Here is a 15,889-nt window from a genome sequence, read left to right on the forward strand (position 1 = left end):
TTTCTGCAGCTCAAAGCAAATTAAAGACCTGATGCATAGTGTAGAAAACCTTCCTGCTGTCATAAATGTGTTTTAGGAAGTGGCATTGCCTCGCTTGTGTAAATAAGGTTGAAAAACACACAGTGTGTCTTCTATGATGGTGATTCTCAAGCACTGGCTCATGCTTGGACCCAGAGGGCCACAAAAAACCTGTTTGCACATATGGGCTCCTCTAGATGTCCAATCAGATTCAGTTGTGGCAAGTGTAGAGAGGAGGACGAGTCTGACAACGCCAGCTATGGGCGACTCCCTAGCAATCGGCCAACACGGCCACAAGTTCGATAAAAGCCCGGACAGTGATAGTGGGTTTCACAATAAAAACAGTTTATTTAAGACAACAAATAGTTAAAAGTCAATAAAAACCATCTATAAAACCCTTTAAGTCTACAGCCTGGAGATGAGCACAGGGGTGGGCCTGCAGAAGAGAGCAACCTGCCAACTCAAACATGCAAAACAGCAAATCAAAATAACCACAACCAAAATCAAATATATGAAAACTTAAACAAACCATACAAAATGTTGAAGGCAGGTTGCCTCTGTACTGATAAGTCCAAGCCGTGCACAAAAACACCCAGATATGGGAGGGCAGAAATGGTTAGACCTCGTCAGAAACCACAGCCACTATGACACGTCTCTCCCCAGGGTGAAGCAGGTCTGCTCCAATGCTTGTTGTGAGCCAGACAAGACAGCAGAGTCTCCAAGGGACCTGCAGCAATGGCACGTTGTGGTGCACACCTCCCCAGTACGCCTGGAAGGCAAGCGCAGCCTACCCACAAACAGACTTACGGCCAACGGATGCTGGAGGATTGAATGGCTCAGCTCACCCGGCAGCCACAGCTGGCAAACTCCCACAAACTTCTCAATGGGTAGAACAGACCACTCTTGCTGCAAAGCTGCAGCAGGATAAAAAACCAGGAGCCAGACTGAGGAGAATGCACACCTGCCCATCTATAAGGCCCCTTGATGTGCCTCAATGGCTTGCACCTGGTTGGTGCAGATTGGTGTGGGAAGGGGAAGCCTTCCTCACCACACAGTCTTATTACTTAACTAGAAAAGTGCTCTTCTTGAAGAAGAGCAAATGTGCTTCAATGTTGAACGATTGATATGCAATTGTATAACCATTTGGAGAAGCAGCAGAACTATGCAACTTAATTTATCACAGTAAGGCATCAGGACTTGAACCCACGAACATCTGAAAGAGAACCCATTTCTTCAACCACTACACCTCTCTACTGTGCCTTGGCACAATCACCAACATTTTTTATAATTGGAATGGGATTTTTTTTTTATTTTTTTTTTTACACTTGCTGCAATGTGTAATCGGCAAAAGAGCTTAAGATTTAAATGTGTAAAGTAGCACACAAGATCTATTAGACATAGATCAGCATAAGGACAAGAAGTACAACCACCTGATATGATTGATGAAATTCCAGCACCTGGATTTGAACACATGACCATCTGACTGCAAGGCAATTCACCTTTCCCTATGCCACTACAGTTCTTCTTCACACCCTGGCAGGAGCGCTAACATTTTTTGCCATTGGTATGGGATTGCCTTTGCCACCAGCTATCAAGACGCCAAAGATTATTTAAAATAATTTGTAAAACAACTAAAATTCTAAAGTCAGTAGTTAAACTACATCAATCGTTGCAGAAAACCATTTAGTTCTGCTTGTGCAATCAGTTAAAGACTTTATTGTTCAACGTGAGCAATGTTGTTTCATTTGAAGCACTTTAACAACGCTGAATAAATGCAGCTCAGCTATTGGTCAGTTTTTGCATAATGAGCTGGAAACTGTTCAACAGGGTTCAGAGCTCTGCACCAGTTTCCAGTGGCCCGTACATGGCAGCCATATAAATACTGACAACTTCCAATTTAGTACTGGTTTGGCAGAGTTTTACAACAGTCCTGTATACACAGAGAGGTTTCTCAATGTAAATCTGGCTTGTGCATCTTAAAATCCAACACGTTTTACATAAATTCAAGGTGGAATTTTACTTTTATTGAACCTGTTTTCGTTCACAGTGTGTCAAGTTAGATGATTGCTCCCAGCTGTGTTCTTTAACCAGCAGGGTCTGTGTTACTATATAAATTAGCCTAGTTAAAGGCTCAGAGTTTTTGCAAAGTTTTTTTATTTTTATTTATTTATTTTTTTTTATAAAGTGGGCATAACCTTGTAACATCAAGTCAATACAGAGCTTCTATTTTGTCATTTTGGCACTTTATCCATTCAAATATTAAATTTACCACCTCATTCAGGAGATATGTTTGGTTTTTTCACATTTAAACCTTTTCAGTTATTTAGGTTTTGATCTGAAATGAGCCTTAATTATATACTCACTCTTATGTAATAACTTCCTGTTTAAGCTGAGGATTGTCTGTCTGCAAGGATTCACCTTTATCGCTGAATCTGTTCGCTTCATCTTGGTCCATTTTGCAGCAGCAAAGAGCAGCTAAAAGTCTTTCGCAGACACCTTTCTTGATGAAAACGTACTGAAGCAAATCTGCCAGGGGGCTGAAGTAAGCCGGCATCATAGTCACCATTTCAAAAGTCGGGTGATTTCTGTTCTTTTTAACCAAAGAAAAATTAATCCGAGGCAGAAACAGCAGGGTGTAAGTCAGCAAAACCAGGACCAGAGTTGCCACAATTCGTCGCTTTTCATCTGCAGGGACGCAGACAGATGGCAGCAGACAGGGCTTTAGCGGTCCCAACCAGGAAGAAGAAGAGCAGTGGGAACGGAAGGAGCAGGAAGGAAGCTATTGCCGTTTCACTATGGTTATCAGCAAAGAAGAAGATGGGGAGGTGTAAAGCAGGAAGGACCCAGATCACAACGCAGACTATCATAGATGTCCTGAGGTTTCGTCTGAATCTGTACCACAGCGGCCAGGCAATGATTAGATACCTGCAACAGAGGAAACAGTTCACCAAGGAGCATCACATCCGTCAGACACAGAGGAACCCGACCACACAGATAGTTACCGTTCCAGCGAGATGACCACCATGAAGCTAATGCTGACCGTCTTGCCAACTTGGAGAATGAAAGTGAAACCTTTACAAATCTTCCAGTTACTGGTGGAAACCAGAACAACTGAGCAGCAGAGCTGGATGAGGTCAGAAATAAGAAGGTTGATGACGTATACGGGAGCCATATGACCGTTTTGTACCTGCAGGAGCAAAAAGCAAAAAAGCTGAATCCCGTCCTTTTCAAGCTCGTTTTCCTCCATAAATGTTTATTTTTCATCAAACTGCCTTTAGAAGCATAAATTCTGAGTTCAGATATGTCGAGAAAAGTCAGGACAGTTCCGACCTCAGGATCGATCCATGCCTGTCAATTGGGGGCTCGTCCGGGATCACTCTTTAAGTTGTTCTGGAGCAGGGCTGTCTGGCTCCGGTCATCCTGGATTCTGCAGCTTTTCCATGTATCCCTACTCCAACACAACTGATTTAATATTTAATATACTGCTCGGCAGAACTCCATAGGCTGTTGGATCCATTTATGGTAGTGTAAGCCGGTGTTGGAGCAGGGAAACATTGAAAACCTGCAGGACAGCAGCCCTCAAGGACAGACTATGGACACTCTTGTTCTAGAGTCAGCACATACCAGCAACGACATGCATACCAGTGAATAAACAGCAAAGATGGCAGTGATAGTGAGAGGAAGGCCGATGCAAGCGATGGTCAACGCCACCACGAAGAAGGTAAATCCATTTTCGCCTGAATAGCAGCCGTGACTGCTCCTGTAGAGGTTCCTGAGGTTCTCCAGAGAGCTCCAGTTGCTGTAGACTTCCTCCATCCTTCAGCCTGAAACCTGTTTAGAGAAACATCCACCTCACGTAAGCTTTGAAATATGAAAAACAAAAACATTTATATCTGCTGAAAGTTTTCACAGGAGACATATTCAAGCTACTTTTCCAAAACTGACAACTTCCTGAGTTCTTATTACGATGTTGGATGCACTTCGGTCCAAGTAACAGCGACGCTGCAGCAGCCATTTGTCCTGCTATCGCTGCTAAAACAGTCCATCTAAGCAACCTCATGTTCACCCAAAAGGCCTTTCTGATCTTGTTTTGACAGTAAAATGCTCAGCAAGAGGAGAAAGTGTGATTATTCATCTGAAAATAGATTTTTTACACGCATGCCAAGCTAAATCACCTCACTGAGACTCTTGTTTGAGATCACAGTTCATGTCTCCAGACATCCCTGCACCAATCCAAGCACCCAGATTTCCTGATATAAGAAAACCAGATTTCCTGATATAAGAAAAAAATACAGACTGGCCTCCAGGTACTTCCTCTATCAAAGAGGAAGTGGTATTTTATCAGACAGCGGCAGCTTCCTGTTGGGTGGCTGGGGCTTCCGCCCAACAGGACCGCAGCGGCCGATCGGTGAATATGGTTCCACTATGTTATCTGTCATATTTCGGATGTGGCGGCTTGGGTCTGGCAGTGAAGAGGCTGGATGTGGGAAGTCATCGCTGCAGGCAGGCTGCGTCTGTTTTTGTTTGTAGTAATTCTGTGTCTTTTGTTTACAACACCTCAATCTGCTGCTTGGTTTTTTTGTTGGTTATTTCTCCCAAAATAACTTAGGTCCTGCCATCAGAACCCAAAAGTTTCCATACCTGATCTCTGTGCATGAAATGAGAGAAGGGTTGGTTTACATGATGTGTGTGTGTGTGTGTGTGTGTCGCTGTGTATTCTGGTGAAATGTCCACCTGTGGGGTGTGCAGGTATCCAGGATGGCAAATGAATCCTGAGGACGGTGAACAGAGTAGACCAGGGGATAATTTATGGTTTCACATTATTTTCTCTTGTAACATTTGGGCTGTGAGAAAAAACTTTGAAAAAAATGAGCTAATTATTGAGAATAATTTTATATTACGATATTTCCTCTCAAAGTGAAGAAGAAACGGTGAGAAGAAGCATCAACAGGCTGGTTTTTTTTCATAAAGGACATGAAATGAATGTTTCACTTCTACAGTCATTTAGCAGACACTTTTATCCAAAGCAACTTACATCTGAGTGAGAACAACACAAGCAGGAAATCAGACAGTAGAGGACATGGTAGGAAGGTGCTGGTGGACTGTCCAGTTGGACGCAGGTCCTTCCAGGAAGTGCTACACTGTTAACCCGAAAGTTTGCCTGACATAAATTATTCAATTAAATCAACCTTAACAGTATTAGTTTTGAGTCAGTACTCAAACAGAATGAGAACGAAACTACTTGACGTGACACCTATGAAATAAACTAAATTTTTAAAGTTAACTTTACTTAAAATCTGAAGTTTTACTTCAGAAAGCCGTGTGATTCTCTCCTCATTGGTTAAAATTTGGAAAAAAAAAAAAGCTTGTGAATGTCCGTTGGAAGAACAAGTAAGCGGCACCATTTTAAAACTTTCAGGAAAAAATGTAAGGTTTTTGCACCTTCCATGCTCCTTGGACAATACATCTGAATCTGCCTGGGATGTTTTTTGTCACTTTGGACCATTTTTAAGCACAACTGGCATCTGTAAAGAGGGAATAACTATTTTACAAAACAAGGTAAGTTCTTTTCCTTCTTGTTGCGAAATGTTGAAATGCTCATAAAATGTACAGAACATCAAAATATTTGAACATTTAACAGTTAATGCACTTTGTTTTTATTATTGTGCTTTAGCTTTAGTCTTTTCTACATAGTTCTGAGCCAGTGGTTTTAAAATCCGAATTGTGGCAATGTAGTTTGACAAAGAAATAGACTTTTAACACTAGCTTAAGGTTTTGTTCTCACTGTTTCCGTCTAAAGGCATGAAAAACACTTGAGAAATGCATGGGTAAAAACCAATCTTAGTTCTTGATGGTTTGTGTTCAAGCTGTTGGAGACTTTCAAGAGGAAGACTGGTCGGGTTGGCAAGAAGTAATACTAATAATAATACTACTACTACTAATAGTAATACATGTTTTTTGTTATAGCTAGTTCATCAATTTGAAACAAGTGATTTTCTTATCTTCTGTATAAACACAATTTCTGATGTATATTTTTTATGTCACGTGTGTTTTTACCCTTTGCAGAGTACTGAGCCATCAGCCTCGAGATGCTGTGTGCTCAGAAAACTTGCTGTTATTCTGGGGGATGATGGATTGATCTTTTCAAGAGCAGTTTGGTAAGTTATGCCCTTCCATTAGTGTTTTACTGATTCATAATATTTGAAACTGCTCTTAAATTTTCTAATTACTGGCTTTTAAAACTAATTTAATGTCTTAAAATTTCTTAAATCTGTCAAGGGCTGCTGCCAGTATTTACAGTGAACACTTTATTTTCCATAAACATCCTTCTCTTTTTATCTAAACCTCTGTAAATAAAAGCCAAATGCTCTTTCCTTGAAGCATTCCCAACTAACACCAGTGGTGGAGTGCCCATATTTATGCACATGCCTATTATGTTTAAAAGTATTTAAAAATGCTTTGGGGGTTGATCGAAATTATTTTACAGCTAAAATTGTCTGTTTCCATGTGTTTTAAAATATATTTGAAATTGCTGCTCATGATGCAGTTATTAAAAATCTGATCATGGGAATTACTTTGCCTTAAACCTATATGGTACCACACGACCTGTCAAAGGTTTGAAAAACTATTAAACAATAACATGAGTTAAAATTATAGGTGCACATGAACAACCATAAAAGTTGCTCAAGCAGCTTGTTCACATAACGTTACATAAAATATAACCTCAGGACATTGTTACAAATGTAATATAAAAAACATATGAAGAGCTGCTAATGGTAAAGTCTTGTATCTTTTCTTACACTTTACAGAATCTCACAGAGGGGGAATCTTTAGACTTTTCAGTTGGACTTCTCTGCTACGAAGACGGCACAGCCGAAAGCCAAGCATCACCACCATCATGAGCTGGGATCATATCAGGGAGTTTGCCAGTGGGGTAACGTTGTAATGGATGAACTGGCCAACCTACCTCAGACAATAAGTCTCTTATTTGGCTTCATCTACACACTTCAAATGCAGTACCCGAAGTGCATGAAGAACACTTTCATCTTTATTCACCAGGTAAAATGTTGGTAGAAGTGAGCTACCACCAATGGTGCAAAAGCTGAAAAATGAGCTTGCAGGGTTCCCAGATTCTTCCTGCCCACATATGGACTGTTGCACAGTACTTTGAGTCAAGTGAATGCAGTTCTCCATTTTTTATTTAGCTTTTTTTGTTCTAAATATGTTCTAAATAGGAAAAAAAATACATTGCATTTGCAGAAAGTGATAAGATGATAGTGTTTCCCCAGTTCTTCTTATCAATGGATAACTTTTCTTAATGTATGCTTTGCTGTTTGCACACAAAGAACCCCCCCCCCCCCATGACCTTGCAGTAAATGCTTTCATGAGCTCAATGTAATTATTTCCTCCTTTACTTTCTTAAAAACTGAAAAGTTGTTTGTACAGTAAATAGATAAGAAAATGTGCTGCTGTTGCATTTAAATACTACAATGTTTTATTGTTCATGTTTTGTGATTCATTTGATTGACACGTGTCAATCTAGGACAATCAAAGGACAGCAGTGGTCTATTGTGTACTGTATATGCTCGCCACATAAAGAATTCTTTTTTCTTTTTTTTTGCAGTCGTGGCATTTGCTGCAACATTGCCAGAGTTGTATTTTCATATTTTCAAGGTTGTTTTCCACAATTTTGAAAAAAAAAAAAAGATAATTTTTCCTGTCAATCAATAATAATTAAATGGTGTTTAATAAATTGCACTGCATTTTGTCATTATTAGTAGAAAAAAATCATTTTAGAGTATTCTTCATCTCAGCTGAATCACCTTTGGAATAAATGTATGATTTTAAATGTAATTTTCTCACCATATTAACTGTAGGGGTTTTTAGTACACCGCACTTTATTTGGTTGAGATTCTCAACTTAAATAATTCAATCCTATATTACTGAAATTAATTTATTTTGAATATTATTCATTTAAGTTGAATAAACTTACCTAAATTGATTTTTTTGTACTGTAAAGAACTCAAAGCATTAAAGTTTTTCCAACTTTAAAGTTTTAAATTAGATCATTTCATATTGGAGTTGGTTGCACTTATTGAAATTCATTTTTTCTATTCCCCTTTACTTAAATAATTTGAGGCAATCCCTTGATGCAAATAATTTAAGTACCACCAACTTATTCGGGTTTACAGTGTACAGGCATTTTTTTGTTTTTTGTTTACTCCCTTCCCACCACAGAATATCACCTATGTTACAGTACAAAGAATTAATTTCATAAAGTTTGTTGCATTTCTCACCTTTTTAAAGTCTAAATATTATTTCAGGCACTCTGACAGTGTAAATGTCTTCCCGCATGGACACATCATCTCTGTCTGAATTGACTTCAGTGTTTTTTACTCATATTCAAGTGGATCATTGTGGAGACCCACTCAGCTCCACTCCTTCTCTCCCATTAATGTTCTACCTGTTGTAGCAAGGTGAAGGATTTATTTGCCACATTTATGAGCTTTTAGATCGCCAGCGACAATCACAGTGACTTTTCTAAGACATTTATTTAGCTAATCAGGACATTTTAAACGGTGTATTCACTTCTCTCCTTTATCTTACACCTTTGTTTTATTATGAAATCTTCAGCTATATTAATGTGTTTTGTTTTAGTACTTACCGTAGACGGAGGACACCTGAAATAGTCCCTTAGTAAAGCTGCGTCCTCATCGATCAGCCCAAACCGGTAACAGAAGTCGGGTTTTACATTTACATGTGTTCGGAAATAAATGATGTCAGATGTGATGAATATAAAAGTCAGCAGGAAATAGCAGATGTGTCGAACATGCAGGGTCTGATAGAAATCAGAAAATAACCTTTTCCTGTTTGACTTTGCAACACGCGGTGATGCAACACCAAGCGGACATGATCCGCTGTGTGGAAGAAGTTCAGGTTCTGTCAGGTTAGAGCCGCGTCCTCGTGTTCTGGCCTCTCAAACGTGACGTTTTAATGCAGGAAAAACTTAGAAGTGTTTGAAGATGCAAGACTGCAGTGAGGATTTACACACTGAGACAAACATGTGAAATCATTTCTCACTAACCAGTGATGAGATCGTCTCAGCTTCGGTCTGTAAATAACCCAACGGAGCTGCAGCTTCACTGTGGCGACGGCTTTACTAAAAGCAGGCGTAGCGTTTAAAACCTGTTTTTATGCTGGGGTCCCATATTTCCAGTACAAACTGGTCCACGGCTCTTTTAAAGACTGGAACTGAACTGGTTTAACTGATCTCAGTTGTTTTCATTTGTATTCTACAACTAAACTAAATGCACTTGCAGTTTGACAAACCTTGTCAGATAGCCTGTGACATGATTAAAACTACTGCACATACAATAAGACGCTCAGTAGGCTGATGAATTTCCAGAACGTCATCAGGCTACAGGAATACATTTAACTGCTCAACTTGGACTTATAAACAAAATCTACACAGTCTTAGATTTTTTACAGCAAAGAAATGGAAGGGACCTGAAAAACCAATAAAAAAAGAATTAAACTGGAATAATAAAATTGGGCTGGCCAGATAAATTCTTTTTTTTTTTTTTATTATTATTAAATTATTCATTTATGTTTATTTGATTATTTTTTCTTTGGCGCAGTCCAAAGAAGTGGACTTGGTCCACCTAAAAACGCAGGTCTTGGTCTGTTTCAAGCGGACCAAATACAGGAAGCGGACTACCAAAACAGTTGCTTCCTCTTATTTTACATGATGCATTATCAGGATTTAAACCTGTGAACTTCTGAGCCACAGCCCAGACTACTACAACACCAGAACACCTCGCAGCACCCGTGCAGTAGCGTTCATTTTCTTTTGCCTTTGACCTGTTGGTCAACTGAAAAGCACCATAGACTGAAAAGCATGGAGTTTTTTTCACTTCTGGTCTTAGAGTGCAATGTAAAGGAACACTTTTCTTTTTTAGGTGCTATTAATAGGTACTTTTAAGAGGTAATGAGCTGACCTGATATACCAAGGCCCTCCCTTCCTGTTTTTCCAACAGCAACAGATCCAGAAAGGCATGCTGGAATTTTCCAACCACCGATCCCTAATAGGCCACATTAGTCAATATATCTGCAGTTTTGTCTGTAGTTTCATAGTTGCAGCACAAGCAATATGTTGTTTGACATTGCATGTTGCAGTGTACTACTCAAGTGCATTTTGCCTCCTTTTAGACTGCAACTTGCCGTCTGTGCAGTACACAGCTAGAGGCAGTTAATCACATTCACCAGCACTAATCAAAAGGCTCTGAATGAGCCCCATAATATTCAAACACTGACCATCAAGAAGCTCTGTTAGATGCTGGATAAGAACCTGGGCCCTGTACACCCCTTAACACTTGTGTCGCGGTGCATCCTGATAAAGCAGTCTGCAGCTCATTATGCACAAAATGGACCAATTGCTGAGTTAAATTTCTGTTTTCTCCAATCACAAGACATAACTGAAAACCTGAATAACTGAAAAAGTTTAAATGTGAAAAAGCCACACATATCTCCTGCATGCGGTTAAAAGTTTAATATTTGAATGGATAAAGTGGCAAAGTGACAAAATAGAAGTACTGAGTTGACTTGATGTTACAAGGTTACGCCCACTTTTTTTTTTTTAGAAAAAAAATGCAAAAAGTCCGAGTTGATACTAACTAGGCTAATTTATATAGTAACAAACAGACACTGCTAGTTGAAGAACACAGCTGGGAGCAATCATCTAACTTGACACATTGTAAATAAAAGTGAAGTTCCACCATGAATTTATGTACAACTTGTTAGTTTTTAAGGAGCACGTGACAGATTTCCATTGAGAAACATCTCTATGTCATTGCTCTGACATCTGTGGTCATAAAATCCTTTGAAAGACTGGTGCTGAACCACTTGAAGGTCACCACCCTGGCTGGATCATCTGCAATTTGCCTACTTTGCAAACAGGTCGACGGATGAGTCAATGTGGCCCTGCATCACCTCAACTCCCCACGGATGTACGTGAGGATCCTGTTTGTGGATTTCAGCTTTCAACTCTGTCCTCCCTGAAATACTCCATCAGAAGCTCACCCACCTCAAAGCACCCTCCTCCACCTGCTGGTGGATTAACAGTTTTTTGACTGACTGAACACGGGTAGTGAGGTTAGGAGGCATCACATCCAGAACCCAGATAATCAGCACCGGTACTCCCCAGGGCTGTGTCCTCTCCCCACTTCTCTTCTTCCTCTACACCAACAACTTTACCTCTGAAGATTAGTCTGTGAAACTCCTGAAGTATGCAGACTACACCAGTATAACTGGCCTGATCCAGGACTGTGATGACTCCGCATACAGGCGGGAAGTAGAACGGCTGGTCCACCCGTGCAGTTAGAACCACCTGGAACTGAACCCACTCAAGACTGTGGAGTTGATAGTGGACTTCAGAAGAACACCTGCCCCCCTCACTTTCCTCAACAACACAATGTCTACAGCGGAAACCTTCATTGTTTCTGGGAACCACTATCTCTGGGGACCTGAAGCGGGCTCTGTAAATTGAAAGGTGCAGCAGAGGTTGTATTTTCTGCGACAACTCAGGAAGTTTAACCTGCCAAGGGAGCTGCTGATCACATTTTACACCCCCATCATCCAGTCTGTACTCTGCACTTCCACCAAACTGGACAAGCAGAGACTGCAGCTAACTATCAGGTCTCCATAGAGGATAATTGGGGTCAACCTGCCCTCCATCCAGGACTTGTATTTGTCCCGGGTTGGGAAACGGGAGGGTGACATCTATGCAGACCCCTCATACCCTGCACACCTCAAATTTCTCCCATCTGGCAGGCAGTTTAGAGTCCAGTACTCAAAAACCAGTAGACACAGGAACAGTTTCTTCCCCCAGGCCATCACTGTCTTGAACAAAATGTGCACTGATGCACATTTGCACACATCCATGTGACCTGGAATTGCTGTCAAATGCTGCGTAGATCATGTAAATTTGCATGATGTGCTGGTGGAGATGAGGACCAACACTGCAAAAACTGAAATCTAAGATTAAAAATCTTAAACTGAGTATGCACATGCTTATTTTTTAAAGGTAAGATAATTCTTAGTTTTTATGCCAGAGAATTCCTCTTGTTTTAATGGTATTTTTACTTGTTTTGGGAAGTCTTGACAAGCCAAATTTTCTTGTTCTGTTGGCCGATGATTTATCCGATTTTAAGCAACGTTTACCTCATATTTAAATTTTTTTTCTTGTTTTTTAAGGCTGAGTTTTTTCAGTGCAAATGCAAGAATGGGAGCCTGGGATACAGAATGAAGAAGTTTTAACCTGACCTGACCTGACCTGACCTGACCTGACCTGAACTGACCTGAACTGAACTGACCTGAACTGACCTGAACTGAACTGAACTGAAGCAAACACAAACACAAGCAATGGACCAGTACTGGGAACAGAAGCCAAGGGGTATAAACGAGACCAGGTGAATCTCATGAACCGGAACTAAATCTAAACAAGAAACAAGGGAACTAAACAGGGAAGACCAGAACTAAAGATACAGAACAAGAAACCAAAACTAAAAGTACAAAACACACCTCATAACAGTAAATAGTTGGAGAATAACCAATAACCAGTGTTCATTACTGCTAGTACCCATGTTGCTGCTTTCCTTTAGTTTTACTGTGTATTTATGTTGATTTATGTTTATTATCTAACTCTTTCTGTCATCTTTTTGTTTATTCTAATGTAAGTACAACTGAAAGCAACTTGCCACTGGAGTCAAATTCCTTGTTTGTTTGCACAAACATGGCGAATAAAGTCATTCTGATTCTGGTGTTTATCATTAAATATAACAAATCCAGACTGCTGAATCCAAAATGAAGTAAAAGGAGGTGCAAATAAGATTAAGGGTGCATTCACATCAGGATAGTCTGCTAGATTGGGTCTGATTGGGGACTCGGCTCAGTTGTAGGGGGGTGTATCCCTGCTGTAAAACCCGCACTGGGCTCTGCCACGGACATGCCTACTACAGCCAGCTTCCAGCGCAGCAAGTCTCCTGATTACTAATCATTCTCACCTGTTCCCCATTCACCCTCCAGCTTTATATTCAGTAGCTCTTTAGTCATTCAGCGTCGGACCTCGTAACTGCTCGCAGTCTTTTCCCGTGGTCCCCAACTCACACCGAAGATTGGGTTTTTGGCATGACTCCCTGGCTCTGATCCCTCTTCGTCTCTCGGACTCCTCTGCTCGACTACCTGGTTTTGACCCTTGCCTGTCTCATGCATTATCCCTTGAGCTGCTTCACCATCAGCTTGGTGAGATTATCCTCATTCTCTTGTCTGTGAATAAACTTGTTCAAACTTTTAGAGGATTAAACCCAACAAGGCTCCTGGACCAGACCAGATCTGCGGGCGCCTGCTGAAGGTTTGCAGCAGTCAGCTGGCTGGTGTCTTCTGCTCACTGTTCAACCGCTCCCTGGCTGAGCACATCGTCCCCTCCATCTGGAAGTCCTCCATCATCTGCCCTGTGGCAAAGAAGAGCAATCCCAGCACCAACAACGACTATCGGCCTGTGGCTCTAACATCTCTGGTCATGAAGAGCTTTGAGAGGCTCGTCATGGCCCAGCTGCAGGCTGATGTGGGGATGCTCTCCGACCCACTGCAGTTTGCGTACCAGCCGCGCAGAGGGGTGGATGATGCTGTGCTCACCTTGCTGCATGGTGCCATCACCCACCTGGAGAAGCCCAAGTCCCATGTCAGGTTGGTTTTTGTGGATTTCTCAAGTGCATTTAACACCGTGCAACCACACCTCGTGGGACGTAAGCTGCTCCGGATGGATGCCAATCCCCACCTCATCCTCTGGGTCCTCTCCTTTCTCTCCAGGAGGGATCAGAGGGTCAGGGTGAATGGTCACCTCAGTACTGCCAGGACAATATCTACCGGTTCTCCTCAAGGTTCAGTCATCTCTCACTTCTCTTCACACTATACACAAATGACTGTAGGAGCTCAACCCCAGGAATAACATATATCAAGTACTCAGATGACACCGTGATCATTGACACCACAAATACCGATAAACTTCTGCAATCAGAACTGGACTCATTCTCACTGTGGTGTAAGGACAACTGTCTGGATCTAAATGTATCCAAGACCAAAGAAATGGTCATTTATTTCCACCATGGCCAGTGTTCCACCTCCTCACTCACAGTAAACTATGAAATAATTGAAAAGGTTCATTCATACAAATATCTTGGCTCCATAATTGACCATAAACTCACATTCCAACTCAACACTGAACAGATCTTTTCAAAATGTCAACAGCGCCTCTTCTTTCTCCGTAAGCTCCGCAAACTTCAGGTTCACCAGTCCATTCTCATTGCCTTCTATAAATGTTTCATTGAATCCATTCTCACATTCAACATCACTGCCTGGTTTGGTTTACTCACTCTCACTTATCACAACATGCTCAATAAGATTGTTAAAATCATAGGTCAGGAGCAGCAGTCACTCAGTACCATCTATAACACCAGAGTCTTGAGAAAAGGCACCCAGATCTCCACTGACCCCTCGCACACCCTGCACTCTCACTACACCCTGTTACCTTCAGGGCGCAGGTACAGGTCTCTCCCTCTGAGAACAAAGAGGGCCACTTCCACCTTCCTTCCCACCTCTATCCGTCTGTTAAATGGTTGATGGCTATTGCAGATTGTTATATTTATGACTCTGTATGGCATATTGGTGTCAATTGTTGTTTTTAACTTATTTATTAACTGACAGGTTGAGTTGTGTGTGTGGATATGTCTTTTTATTTTATTTGTCATGGTCGTGCTCTACCCGCAAATGAAGTTCCTAACGGATAAATAAAGTGAATTTGATTTGATTATCTGTCTCGAGGAGTCCTTCGTTACACATGTGGACCAAGGTTATGTTCAAACTCCACTTTGGTCAAACCATTAGAATAATATATCCCCATTCCCACCAGAGGTGGCGCTGCACTAGTATTTAGCAAAAGAGAGGACAAGACCGGCGTGAAGATAACTTTTTTTTTTTTTTTTCTCCACCTGCCAGTTAAACATGGAGAACAAACTATGGCTGTTTTGGGTTTTTATTGTGTCTTATGCATGTATCCTGCAGAAATACACTGAAACAATGGACGCAGTATGAACACCAGACGAGGCAGAGGACCCTTAACGCCATCGCTATGGATTTACCCACAATGCAATGCTCCGCCACATGCAGGAAGGGACTTTTTTGTAGTTCATTTCCTTTAGTTGGTCTGGGTTTGTAGACGGACTGAGTCTGCTTCTTTGATCTGAATCAGAATTCATTTGTTGTGTTTATATTTTCTCAAACGAAGCAGACTTTCCGAGCAAATGGACAGGAATTCTTAATGATTTGAATAAATGGCTGATGTAATTAGGTTTCAATGTGGTTTAGTTTTGTTGATCAGGTGGAACTAATCAGCTCAAATGCCTGAAGTTTTTTCTTTAAGTCCATTAAGACAGTTTACAGCAACATGTTTATGTTCTTGAAGGAGTATTTTGATAGTAGTTCGTCACTTTCTAATGACTAAGACTCTGCATGGGGTATGAACATTCTCATGGCAGGTCAAAAGTTTGTGTGAATGTACATATAGATCCACAAAAAGTGTTTTTATGTATATCCAGACTTATGCAAGGAACATGGTGTACCAGTCCTTTTCATTCATATGTACCATGTACATGAAGTCCCAGAAGAAGAAAACCAGTTTTTTGTTTTTCTTAACTTACTCTTCTTCTGGTCCTTTTTATTTTGTGGTTTCTGCTTTGTCTTCTTCCTTTTCCACTTCTTTTCTGGTTCTTTCCTTTTACCGGTTGCGTGCCAGATCCTAAACACTTCATGGCACATT

At 40.9% G+C, this 15,889-nt stretch overlaps 1 protein-coding gene across 1 annotated transcript in view; it reads left to right on the plus strand.

Moving 5' to 3' along the window:
* Positions 1 to 13,281: 13,281 nt before the first annotated feature.
* LOC306762016 (tripartite motif-containing protein 16-like) overlaps positions 13,282 to 15,889 on the plus strand; it is a gene marked incomplete at both ends in the record, with an annotated part of 10,878 nt that continues 8,270 nt past the window's right edge. The window contains 4 exon segments of the mRNA XM_079248367.1: positions 13,282 to 13,317; positions 13,370 to 13,761; positions 13,885 to 13,955; positions 14,492 to 14,615. Of these exon segments, the coding sequence (XP_079104493.1) occupies positions 13,282 to 13,317; positions 13,370 to 13,761; positions 13,885 to 13,955; positions 14,492 to 14,615 (623 nt within the window).

Source organism: Telmatherina bonti, assembly GCF_933228915.1.
Source record: "Telmatherina bonti genome assembly, chromosome: 11".
Classification (NCBI taxonomy): domain Eukaryota; kingdom Metazoa; phylum Chordata; class Actinopteri; order Atheriniformes; family Telmatherinidae; genus Telmatherina; species Telmatherina bonti.